At 36.7% G+C, this 14,167-nt stretch overlaps 1 protein-coding gene across 1 annotated transcript; it reads right to left on the minus strand.

Annotated features, from left to right (window-relative positions):
- Nucleotides 1–92: 92 nt before the first annotated feature.
- On the minus strand, nt 93–4,597 carry LOC129731057 (lipoamide acyltransferase component of branched-chain alpha-keto acid dehydrogenase complex, mitochondrial). The gene is made up of 4 exons (XM_055690797.1): nt 4,276–4,597; nt 916–1,614; nt 466–861; nt 93–406 (listed from the first exon to the last, which is right to left on the minus strand). Exons 1-4 carry the CDS (start codon nt 4,342–4,344, stop codon nt 167–169), a joined length of 1,404 nt encoding a protein of 467 aa, XP_055546772.1. The 5' UTR covers nt 4,345–4,597; the 3' UTR covers nt 93–166.
- Nucleotides 4,598–14,167: the final 9,570 nt, after the last annotated feature.

Consider the following 14,167-nt stretch of genomic DNA (forward strand, 5'->3'; position numbering starts at 1 on the left):
TGGTTCTACAGTTGAGAACATCCTAACTACATACATATAAAAAATAACAATCTCTCACAATGAGAAGGTGATTCAAGTAAATGCAATATTGGTTCATGTAGCATCAGAATGGAATCTGTTATTAAATGCATTCGTTACAGATTTTTATTCCCGTGTCCGCCCGACTCTACTTGGCAGCCAGTAAAAAGAGGTGAGGATTTTCGAGCCACTTTTTCCACGCGTTCGAGAAGCTCGCCATAGTAACACCATCGATAACCCGATGATCCGCTGACCAGCTGACCGTCATAATGTGAGCCCCAACCACATTTCCACTGGCATCGATTCGGGGCAGTCGTCGAGTTTGTCCGATCGCACCGATTGCCACCTGTGGTGCCAGGATGCAAGGATGAGTGTAAGTGCCACCGACCTGAAAGGAAACGACGGAGTTTAAATCCAAGTTAAGTCTTGAATAAGCGATTGATTTACCATCCCAATGTTGGAAAGGGAGAACGTTCCGTTGGCGAAATCGCCTGGTGTAAGATGACCAGCAAGTCCTCGCTCCTGAAGGGCACCTAAATCGACTGCGATTTCGAGGATTGACTTTCGTTCGACGTTCTTCACATTTGGTACCACCAAGCCTTGGGGGGTTTGCATTGCGATACTTATGTTATGATAGGATTTATAAATTAAGCTTTCGTTGGCTGCGTCGAACGAACTGTTCAAAATGGGGAACTGCTTGAGCGCGATTGAAGCGGCCTTCACGAAGAAAGGCGTAAACGTCAGCTTGACCCCCTGAGCAAGGGCTTCCTCTTTAAGGCTTTCTCGCATGCTGACCAGTTTGGAAACATCGATTTCGTCGCTGTATGCGAAATGAGGTATTTTCTGTAAATGAAGTTAAATTATTAGAGATCGTAAAGGAATTGGAGATCAGCTTACCAAACATTCGGTCATTGATTTAACCATTATTTTAGCTACTCCCTTGAGTGGTACAACAGTTTCGAGTGTTGTCTTATCTTTCTCCACTTGACTGGTTACAGGCGCTTGCCCTCTTAGCAATGTAGGATGCGGTTTGACAGTTCCTTCTGGGATTATATTCAAATATTCCAGAACATCTCCCTTCAGGACGCGTCCATTTCGACCGGTTGGTTTCACCTTGTGTAAGTCAACTTTATGCTCCATGGCTATCCGGCGAACTGCGGGCGTGGCAAGTACTTTACCACAGGGTGTCAACGCAACCATGGTTCCTCCGTGTCCCGCAGCAGCCATCACCGGTTGCTGTAGCACTTCCTCATCGGATTCCGAACTGCTACTGCTACTGCTACTTTCACCTGCATCCTCATCTTCTACATCAAAATCCAGTAGCGGACTACCGACGAGGGCAATCTGGTCTACCTGTTTGTGTAGCTTAACAATTTTACCCTCGTAACGGCTGGTAATGGTGACGGATGCCTTATCACTCTGCACTTCGCATAGGTTGTCAAACTGCTCGACATTGTCTCCTTCCTTGACGTACCATTCCTTCACGGTTACCTCTCGGATGCCTTCACCAATGTCAGACAGATTGAAGGAAACTAGCTTCGCCAGCTGGCTACTGGTGTGAATTCTTGCCGAAAACGGCACAGATCTGCAGCGGGCCTGTTGAGGAGTACAAAAATAAAGGAACAGTTAGAGACTATGATCAAAACTAAAGTAATAATGTATAAGGTCGTGGTTAAAATGAAGTCTAAGTCAAAGTAGAAGACAAAAAAAATCAATGACAGAGTTAGAGACCACGACTAAGACCAAGACCAAGACCAAAACCAAGACCAAGAACAAGACCAAGACCAAGACCAAGAACAAGACCAAGACCCAGACCAAGACCAAGACCAAGACTAAGACCACGACCAGGACCAAAACCAAGACCAAAACCAAGACCGAGACCAAAACCAAGACCAAGACCAAGACCAAGACCAAAACCAAAACCAAGACCAAGACCAAAACCAAGACCAAGACCTAGACCAAGACCAAGACCAAGACCAAGACCAAGACCAAGACCAAGACCAAGACCAAGACCAAGACCAAGACCAAGACCAAGACCAAGACCAAGACCAAGACCAAAACCAAGACCAAGACCAAAACCAAGACCAAGAACAATACCAAGATCATCAACAGGAACAAGAACAGGAAAAGGAACAGGACCAGGAAAAGAAACAGGAACAGCAACAGGAACAAAAACAGGAACAGAAACAAGAACATGAATAGCAGGAGAAGGTACAGGAACAGCAACTACAACAGGAATGAAACAGGAACAGCAAGAAAAATTATAAAAATTCAAATGAGAAACAAAAAAGAGAAAATTGGAAAAAGATAAAGAAGACAGTAAACCGCAAAACGAAAAAATAAACATAATGCAAAGATGGGAAATATTGCACAAAAAAAAAAAACAAAAAGGAACAGAGAAATACTGAAGAAACAGTGTAAAAGAAACCCAGAAACAAAAAAAAAACCTAAACTGATCATATGAATTAAATACAAAGAATGAGCCTAGAACATTACCAAAAAAAATGAAGAGAAAAAAAAGAATAACACAACAAGTTGTGAACATCAAAATAAAACAAAGAAGGGGTATAGAGAGAATAAACCTGAAAATAATATCAGAGATATGACTGAATCAAATGAAGAGAAAAAAAACAACGAAAAATGTAGATAAAAAGAAACGCAGAGAAATAAAAGAGAAAAATAAAAATAAATGAAAACCATGGAAATTAAGTCTTGGATTAAGTCTTAGACTAACCCAAAGTTTGGTCTGTTTAGAAATAAATAGAAATAGAGAGCACTTGGAACTAAAGTTCGAAAATGAAACCAAAAATAAACAGAAAATGGATGAGCATAACGGAAAATCAGGGAATCATCATAAAGAACTGGAAGCATAACATAAAATATATCGAAAATAACAAAAAGAAAAATAAGAATAATAAAAATTAGAATCTGTTGCAATAAAAAAAGATTGAGAAGACAAAAAATAAAAAGAAAATAGAAAAACTCAGAAAAATAGAAAAAGTAGATGAGTAGCAATTCGAAATGCTGGTAAATTAAAAAGGAAATAAAACAGTGGAATAGAAAAAATCAAACAGAACCTAGTAAAAACAGTAAAAGACAAATAGGAAAACGGCAAGAATCAGTTTCGTTGAAAAAAGAAACAAAGTTTAACTAAACTGAATGATTAACATTCATACTGCATGGCATTAGGTTACATCTCATTAAGTAACACAGACGGAAACTATATCCGAGGCTGAGACCTTAGACTGTACAAGACACACACTGGGTTAAATCGGAAATAGAAACTTGATTTGAAAATCTATTGGATCTGAATTCTATTTTTCCTTTAGGTTCTCCGTTGTTTTGACGTAGACCTACGTTTTTCTTTAGAGGTGTATATTGAAAATATTATGACGAAATAGGGACAAATTCTATTAGTTGCACTTCATTTTGCTCTGAATGTTTATCAGATCCCCTGGAATAGTTTCAGATTGTTTGACCATATCGTATCTATAAACGTTGTATCGAAATTTGGACTATTGTTCATCAGTTCTGTGTTGAGTTTGTTAAAAATACAAATTTAAAAAAAACCAAGGTAAAATATCAAGAAGATCGAAACAAACGGATAAGGAATGACTGAAAATCAAAACCAGAGTAAATTTTATTTTAAACCAATCAATTAGGTATGCCTTCCAATTTTGATCATATTTTAACTCAGTTATTTGGTTAATTAGGACTGAACCTCTATTATTGAGTCTATTATCTGTGGAACCATTGTTTAAGTTTAGAAATATTTAAACACGTCATTATTCCTGTACTCAAAACAATTTATGTTTTGTCTCCCTTTTGCCAATCTTTGAGGAACTTGGTTACAAGCGCTAGGTTAACCAACTTGCGCCGTAGTTCATAGTGGGTACTGTCGATCGGTTCCACCATGTAAACAACGCGCAATTTGCGACGTTTCGCCCCGGCTGGCAACATATGTGTGCGTCTCTAATCAGCGGTGTATTTTGAAAACAAGTTTATTCTATTTTAAAATACGGGACCGGTTGTTGTTTCGTTAACCGTTCGTTCGTCACAACCACACCTCCACTCGATATCGAATGTGCGCCGGGACGGGACAGAGAGTGACTGTGGCACTGATAAGATTTCACCAACATTTGTAGCGCCACGACCGCAGCAGTGCAGGCGTAATATCGACTGACATGCGTTCACTTTACCCATAGATTATTAGGTAGAAGTTATGTAAGGGGACATAAAATTATCTACTAAACTCACAATCTTCTTGCCACTGGTGAGAAATCGATGCACCAGAAAGGAACCGTGCCGTTGGATCAAACCAGCCATTTCGTCGAAAGCACAAGTGTCACAGCCTATCAGATTCACGCGTGTTTTTTGCAGTCGATCAAGTTACGATTGCTGCCTTAAGGTTAAGTGGAAGTAAAATATGAACACCAAGGGGGACTTATTAGCAATATTAAATGCTCTACACGCTGCCGGTTGCGATCGCGTCGAAATTAAGCTCCTTCCGCCTGCGGATACTGTCTAGAACTGCGACTACGAGTGCGATTCTCTTTCGACGACCGCCGGCGATGACGTTGTTATGGCAATTTGTTCGCGAAGTTTTTTTGTGTGTGCGAGCAAAACAACACACATGAACCAACGCTGAGTCGGTTTGGTGGTGTTCGAATTGTCAACGCATTAACTATTTTTTTGGTTTCAATAAAGTGTGATAGGTATTGAAGGTTGATGAAAAAATTCAAGGTCGAACTCATCTACTTATGGGTCAGTGAAAATTCGATAAACCTTTTTGTTCCAACAGATCAACTGTTGTTTGCTTTTTGCAACAATTCATAAAAAGTATTGATATCAAACATTACTGTCAATAATTGATCATTCCTACATGGGGCTAAATGTTCATCTACGTTGGGGATAATAATCGAGATTGATGAGTTTCACTTTCAATTCCACCCGTACCGGTACCTGTATGCATGGGGATGAATGCTTGATTGAGTTTGTTGGACTCGACATAATCGGATAGACTGTAGTTCGCGAAATCAATTTATTCGTTACTGCTTGTATGTTTTGCCTTTCTCAAGCACGTGTTGTATGATGTTGTAGAATTGGAAACAGCATGGAAAGAATGTGTTACCATGCGCGAGAAACCTAGTAGACGCATACTAGACGTGTGGAGCTGAGTATACTCGTTCAAACGTACGATGTTGAGTATGATATCTATCTAGTTGTTCATTTTTGTGGTTGTTCATTATGAAAAACTGACAATTCCCCTAATAGTGAAATGTGCTTTTACTAATCTATCGATTTGAGCTTTAAATGCGAGTTGCATTATTCATGCATTTTATTTTACCCCTTTTTAATCAATAAAACTTTATCATTTTCTAATTTACAATTTTAACTTTTATCAATTCAATTGAACGATTCTCAATTTTCAAATAAGACTTATCACAAACAACACAAGAACACAAAGTTTAAGGTGAATTTTAAGTGGCATTACCTTACTTCTAAAACATAAAGAACTAATGTATTGAAATTTGTATCATACTGCATTTACACTACAGCTAAAATAAAATGCTTAGGCCATTATAAATTTTATTTTTATTTTTTGTCACTTCCACCCCTTCAAAAATCTTGAAAATTAGAAGGGGAACAAAAAAAAGTTCAAGCCGTTTTGTTAATATTTTGGTTATGGTAGGTATATGCTAAATTTAGCAACAAACAACTCCAGTGATAGCGAAAGTGTCGTCAAAAGGCAGGCAAAATAGCTAATAATTATAATTAAGTGATATTCTTTTTTTCGTGTCGGTGTTTTTTATTTTTCGCCCTCTGCCGGTACCCAACAACAAACATGTTGAGAAAACGGCGATTTAATATTATCCGTTAATTTTCGGATTTCCAGCAATTACATCCAGAACCAATGACCATAACAGTTTCATGGCAGCACAAGTTTATCGTTGAGAACAAAAAAACATGGATGGAATTGGTTTTACCACAGATAACAGACATCCAAGCTAGTTTTGCTTCATGTGTAAAAAGACGCAACGGTTTTTCAGCATGTCGCAATACGCAGTATGGTGGCGCTAAGAACACTTAGTGGTCAATGATTCGATAAAATCGATAGTTTTCCAGCTCTTATCGATATTATTGGAATAAGAAGCGTTGCCGTTTTTTAATGTAGAAATTTTGAGCAGTCGTAATTTGTACATAATCGATAAATTTTGTTCAATTCCAGTTTATATTTGCGATAAGTTTGTTTGTGTTAGTGTTGATATGAAAACAGAAAAATACACAAACCTCACAAAAACAGTGTTGTATCGTTGCAAAAACAGTGACTCTACTATTTGTGAGAACTCTCATGCGTCTGGCAGCTTTGACTATAATCCAGCGCTGCCATCACTAAAGCGGTTAAAGTCGCAAGTTGCAGAAAGATGTCGTTAGCATTCCAAACGAGTAAGAATTTGAAATCTTACACACGATTTCTGGAGTTTTTTGTTCTAGCTTGGATATCTGTTATTTGTGGTTTTGGTTATATAACTTGAAAAAAAAGACAAAATGGGACAAATTATGCAAGTACATTTCAAAAGTACTCGCATATTTTGTCCCATCACAAATAAATTCAACCAGCAACCGGCAGTATCATTGGCAACGTAGATTGTACTACAGAAAAATAACATTAGTCTAGTTAATTAAATGGCATACTTCTATATGCCTAAAATAATCCGAATCCGAATCTGAACAAAATTATATGTTTGCAGTTTGTACCACTATGCAGTGGGACTGTAATGCGGGTACTTTCAATATGGGACAAATACAACTTGGTATTTTTTCCATGTTTTTTCATACAAAAGTATCAATTTTAATTTTTTTCCAGAAAATATGATAACAATTAAGTCGATTCCCGATGATAACTCAAAAGTGACCAAAATCAGTATGGGACAATTATGCAAGTACCGGCAGCCCTCCCCTTGACTATCTTTGATAACTTTGGACATAAAAAGAGTTCAAAATTTGTATCAGCCTAATTACTCAAACAAAGCTAGTTCATTATTGATCTAATCTACGTAGCTCTACGTCAAAACTTTAAAGTTCCATTTGGTGAAATTCACAAAATTACTACCAAAAACTTTTAAAGCAATTCGCTTAATTTTTGAGTTTTTAAAGTCTCGGTAATTAGACACGCAGGATTTGGAAACAAATCGTCTAAATTGATTACTGTTTTTCGTTTAATATATTTTCATTCATGCCGTTTCCAGAGCGGGTTCGAAATAACTTCGCTAGCCAGAAGAAAATTCGCGTTCACCCGATAACACCCGGAGTCTGAAGATCTTACTGAATGATTACATTTCTCTGTAACTAAAAACACTTATAGATTACTTATAAATAGGGATATCATCCGTGCTGATTTAGCAGGACATGTCCTGATTTTGAAATCCTATTGGGGCGTCCTGATTTATTTTTCATATTCTAGCATTTGTCCTGATTTTTATGATACATGTAATTTTGTTGAATCATCATGTTTAAATTGCAAACAAATCTCTGTAAGTTTTTTAATAGTAGCGTGAATATTGCCAGAATTGTCAAATTTCTCGATACTTTTTTTCATTTTTGGGGCGAAAAAGCGTTGCCAGGATTTCCGAGGCCGAACGGACGACGGAATATTCAACGGAACATGATGGTAAGAAAAAAATTAAAAACCGAATTATTCTTGACTCAATGTGACTTACCCTAGACAAGCTCCTCGAGTTAAAACCATTATTCTGTAAACTGAAAATTCGGTACTTTTCACAAAAACTTTTTTCCAGCACTATTATTCGGTGAAACCCGACTCAAAAATCAATTCACGATATGCAATATGTCTCGAAAAAATGTAAGAAATGTGAAAAAAATATGTTGTATAATTATTACATGTCTTAGAAAAATTGTCGTTCAATTGTATTGTCAATTGTACATCATATTAATTTGAGGTTTTTCAACAATACTAAAAACAAGCACTGTTAGTTCAAATTCTGAAAGATGTTAAAACTGTTCGAAAGATTCTTGTATGCAATCTTGCACTGAAGAAACTTTGTCTCATTATGGTTAGCTTTTAGTGAACACGCTTAAATCGGGAATCCGAAATAAATATTTCATACGGAATAAATAGTTCGAAATAAGGCTGAAACAAATTATGAATTATTTGAAGGTTTTTAAAGTTGGCAGGGTGGTGGGCAACACGATAAAAAAAAAGAATAAATTAAAAATAAATGCTGTGCTAATTACGACGTTTGTAACTTGCATGCAAACGAATGTTGAAAATCAACATATTTTTATTAGGTATTATCACAGATAACAGACATCCAAGCCAATTTTGCTTCATGTGTAAAACGACGCAACGGTTTTTTAGCATGTTGCAATACGCAGTATGGTGGCGCTAAGAACAATTAGTGGTCAATGATTCGATAAAATCGATAGTTTTCCAGCTCTCATCGATATTATTGCAATAAGAAGCGTTGCCGTTTTTTTAATGTAGAAATTTTGAGCAGTTGTAATTTGTACATAATCGACAATTTCATTCAATCCCAGTTTATATTTGCGATTTCTGGAGTTTTTTGTTCTAGCTTGGATATCTGTTATCTGTGGTATTATTATTAAGTAAATATTTGTCTTACTTTTTTCTTTCCTTTCCAATTTTCAACAGTTTTGAAGTGATTACATAAAATATAAATAAAATTTGTAACGGCCTAGTAGTTAGGCGTATTTTCTTATTATTCTGAGTTCAATTCGTATAGTTTACAGTTCGACCTTTCTATGACTTTGTTTTCTAACCATTATTAGCTCAATTTGGAATCATTCACATCTATTAGCCAAAAGGTTTATTTTCGTTATTTTGATTTTAACTAGAGATTTATTTCTGGCCTTCAGAAACGTTTGTTCCTCACTCTGTGCTCAAATTTGGACTTCGAGCTCTTTTCACGCAGAGGATAAGTTGAAAATTTGTATGGGACTGCGTAAAAAAGGACGTTTCGAGTTGGAAATTTAGCGAAAAACCTAAATTAATCCACCTAGCCGGTCAGACCCAGCCTTTCACATTCAATTTTTTATTTGTAAAAATAGATTTACATGAACGCTTCAATCCAATAAATGTATATTCACTCTTCAGGTTCTAAAATATTGATGTTGTAATCTTTACATATTAAAATGCAGTCAAGTCTGTCTGTCTGTCTGATCCATATAGGCCCGAAAACTACCGAACCGATCGACGTGAAAATTTGTATGTAGGGGTTTTTGGTGCCGATAAAGGTTCCTATGATAGTTTGAGACCCATCCCTCTTCTGGAAGGGAGGGGTCCCATACAAATAACTAATATGTCCATAATAGTTGGATGAAACACAAATTTGTGCACATCTCGAGAACTAATCAACCAAATGGAACAAAATTTCGCAGGTACATGTTTTTAGTGGTAACAAATATGTACATAATGGTTTGAAACCCGACTCCCTCTTCTAAAAGGGAGGGATCCCATGAAATAGAAACACAAATTTCGCACAGCTCAAGAACTAATCAAGAAAAGACAACCAAATTTGGTATGTGAATGTTTTTAGAGGTAACAAATATGTTCCATAATCGACCTCAGACAACATTTTGGATTGTAAGATGGCAACTTCCGGTTTCTGAGAAAAAGCCGAAAATGGCCGATTTCCACCCAATATACTAATATCCGGATCTAGAATAATACACAGGAGCTAAAATCGACCACAGATAGCAAATGAAACATAAATTTCTGCACAACTCAAGAACAAACCAAGCAAATGAAACCGAATTTGGCATGTGGATGTTTTAAGGGGTAACTAATATGTCCATAATAGTTGGATGAAACACAAATTTGTGCACATCTCGAGAACTAATCAACCAAATGGAACAAAATTTGGCAGGTAAATGTTTTTAGTGGTAACAAATATGTACATAATGGTTTGAAACCCGACTCCCTCTTCTATAAGGGAGGGATCCCATGAAAATGAAACACAAATTTCGCACAGCTCAAGAACCAATCAAGAAAAGACAACCAAATTTGGTATGTGAATGTTTTTAGAGGTAACAAATATGTTCCATAATCGACCTCAGACAACATTTTGGATTGTAAGATGGCAACTTCCGGTTTCTGGAAAACAGCCGAAAATGGCCAAATACCACCCAATATGAGTTTTTCTTTAACCAGTATGCCGTTCAAAATCCAAAAATTGTCTCCAAATGCCATTATGAAATCCAAAATGGCGACTTTCGGTTTCGGAAAAACAGCGACAAACGACCAAATACCACCCAATATGTGTATTTCCGGAACCGTAATGATGCACTGGAGCCACAAATCGACTTCAGACAACATTTTGAATTGTAAGATGGCAACTTCCGGTTTCTGGAAAACAGCCTGAAGTGGACGATTCCCATTAAATATTAGTATTTCTGGAACCAGAAAGATGCACTGAAGCTAAAAATTGATCACAGACACAATCTTGAATTTTAACATGGTGACTTCCGGTGTCTGGCAAACAGCCGGAAATGACCAAATACCATTCAATATGAATGTTTTCGGAACCAGAATTACGTCCATATGACAGAAATTGATTTCACAGGCACTTTTAAAGTCCAAAATGGCGACTTTTGGCTTCTGAAAAACAGTCCAAAGTGACCAAATATCACCCAATATGAGTTTTTCTTTAACCAGTATCCTAAATACCATTTTGAAATCCAAGATTGCGACTACCGCTTTGTGAAAAACAGCCTAAAATAAACAAATACTATCCAATATGAGTATCTCTGGAACCAGAATGATGCAAGGAGCTAATAATTGACCTCAGGCATCATTTTGAATTGCTAAATGGCAACTTATAGGCAATAGTCGGAAATGACCGAATAATACTCAATATGGATATTTCCGTAAACGTGATGATGCATAGAAACCAAACATTGACCCTGGACACTATTTTGAATTTGAAGACGACCACTTTTAGTTTCTGGAAAACAACCAAAAATACCTCCCAATATGGGTATTTCCGGTGTCAGATTGATGCCAGAAAGTCTGCTGATAATGACAGAATACCACCCAATATGAACTATTCAGAATTAAGGCGATGTACAGAAGCCAAAAGACGAGGATGTTGTCATTTCGATAAAACCAATCATTTCAAACGATTTGTTATTTGACTTTGATCATATCCTATGGCCGATTCGTCGTGCATTTGCAGACTTCAAACAAACCGCAAGGAATCAATGAACTTGGAACGTTCAAATAGTACGACACCACATTTAAATTATGTTGAGGTCACATATATCGATCAAAGCAGGTATAGTTTTAAATAGTCTTTGAATTTCTCTTCTTTCCATAACTTTTGAGCCACATATCAAATTGTTATGAAGTTTGTTATTTGTAAGTTTGAGAGATGACTCGTTCGTATGACACTAGTTATGTTCAAATAAGTCATGTAATTTTTGAGATAATAGACTTTCGTTGTTTTATTAACAATTTAATACATAACGGTTGCTTAAGTTCGATTATAATCAAATGAAATGGGAACGTGTAGGGCAGCCAAACTTTGAAACCACGTGTTCAATCATAATTCATCATTTAACTCTTAACTAGCCCGCTCATCTGATAATAATAATCAAATCGGTTGTGTAGTTCCTGAGATAATGAAGTTTCGTGATTTTCACAAGTCGGCACATTACAAATGAAGTTACAGTTCGATTGCAGTAAAATTCAATAGGGTCTTCTGAGGCAGCTAGACCATTCATTTGACACTAATTTTGTGGAAATCGGGTCGGCCATCTCTGAGAAAAGTGAGTGAGTCCAAGTAGTCTTCGGAATATGTTCCTTTGCATAGCTGGATTTCACATTTTTAAACATAACAGGCAAAGTAATAGTTCGATTGCAAAACAAATCAATAGGGTCTTATGAGGCAATTAGACCTTCCATTTGACACTGATTTTATGAAAATCGATACAGCCATCTCTGAGAAACATGAGTTCAGAACACGTTTCTTTTCATAACTTTTGAATCACAAGTTAAATCTTTATGAAATTCAAAAGTTAAGGGTTTTCTATGTAGCCCAATAAAATGTGTACAATAAAATTCAATAAGGTCTTATGGGGCAACAAGACCTTTCATTTGCAATTGATTTCATGAAAATCGGTCCAGCCATCTCTGAGAAAAGTGAGTGAGAATAAAAATCTGCACATACACACACACATACACACACACATACAGAAAATGCTCAGCTCGTCGAGCTGAGTCGAGTGATATATGCCATTCGGCCCTTTGGAGCACTTTTATACTTTCGGTTTTGCAAGTGATTGCTATACCCTTCTAGGAGAAAGGCAAAACCATCCTTAAATGTTTGAACTTTGTTTGACTAACGTGTGAGGAAAAAAATCCGAACAACTTTTAAATTGCTCTACGATTTCGAAGTGCTGCACAAATCGAAAAATCCTTTTCCACAAAATAAAGATCTACCTTTATAAAACTGGTAACACGACCAGTCGATTCTGTCACGTGACACTTAGTTGAGAGAAAGGCGTTGTCGGAAGAAGACCGTCGTAAATTGATTTTTAATTTTTGTGAGCGAAATAAAGAAAAATCCTTAAGTGAAGTGTTCCACTATTTTAAATATCTTGGATATAAAAAAAACATCTATATACATTACTGTCAAACTCTTCGAGAATGGAAATACCTTCAAAAGAAAATATAGTTCCGGACGAAAATGCACTTTGCAAGAGAGCAAACTTTGAGCGAAATTGAGGGTGGAAACGCCTGATCGGTGGCGAAATCATATCGTGAGCTGAGCAATAAATATTAGATTGATCCAAAAACGGTGAAAAAGTATCTGCAAGAAATGGCTTTAAAACTTAGAAAAGTCCCATAAAAATGACAAAGTAGTGTTTTGGCCAGACGTTGCATTGTCACACTGTGCTTATCCAACTTTAGTGGATTTGTGGCAAGGCAATATCGGGTTTATTACGAAAGGATACAATCTTCAAAATGTGCCACAACTGCAGTATATCGAAACTTTCTAAGCAAATTTGAAGCGAATGGTCTACCATGAAGGTTACAGAGCAAAAAACGTCGATTGTTTGACAGAAAAATCAAGAAGGAGCTCAAAACAATTGAAACATCCGGAATTTAGGAAACCATAAAGCAAGTACCCCAGAGGATCAGGAAATCAGCGCGATGTGGAGCTAAGTTTTTTCTATGAGGTTTGTTAATGAGTTACATTACTTGAATAAACAAAGTATAGAAAAATAAGTTGCGCAAGATTTTAGTTTGGAATTGAAAGTTTGTTTGGATTTTTTCCTCATACGTTATGACAGTGGTTAATCTAAAGGCCAAATTGCAATGTTTGATATTCTCAGTATTCAGAATTTACCATTTTGCCATTTTGTTGATTTGCCTAGAAGAGTTTTATTTCCATTCTAGTGTTAATTTACAACTACTCTTATGGTCCTTCTGGATTTTAGAGGCGTTTGACAGATATTTCGAGCTTTATTTTTAATCAGTGACGTTTTTGAATATGTGCGCCTTTCAAAAACTTTTTTTCACTATTCTGATGTCACTTTCGGAACATTTTGTTTGCCTATTTTGGTATTTATGAGCGTTTCGTTTCGTTTCCCTCAACTTATTTTAGGATGTTTTTTTTTATTCTCGTTTATTTTCCGTCGGTCCAACTCCGCCACTGTTGCTGTGCCAAAAACCGACGCCCGGGAGGCGACTTCACTCAGGACCCTAACTTACGACCCGTTGATTAACGGACCGGCACCAACGGCTTTACTTCTAATGCGATGGAAGGCGTGATCCCAGATTTCATTTCAGTTTTTTTCGCAATTCTAAGCATATTTTTTGTTTTTATTTTCTGGCTTTATGAAGCGTTTTTTCTGTTTTAAATTGGTGGATATTTTACTTCCCAGGACTTTTAATTTTTTTTACTTAATGCTGATCTCGATAAGGCATCATTCTTCAGCTTATTTTTGCTTCAAGAAGCGTTCTTTCTCAATTCTCAGTCGGATTCTCAGTTATATTCTTGTTTTTAACCTTTCTTAACCCGTAAAGACCCGGGACGGAACTTTTTTTTTGAAAATGGTCGTTCTCAGCAATGCTGCGGCCGATTTGAGTAAACCCGGAATATTA

This window comes from Wyeomyia smithii, chromosome 1 (genome assembly GCF_029784165.1).
Source record: "Wyeomyia smithii strain HCP4-BCI-WySm-NY-G18 chromosome 1, ASM2978416v1, whole genome shotgun sequence".
In the NCBI taxonomy this organism is placed as follows: domain Eukaryota; kingdom Metazoa; phylum Arthropoda; class Insecta; order Diptera; family Culicidae; genus Wyeomyia; species Wyeomyia smithii.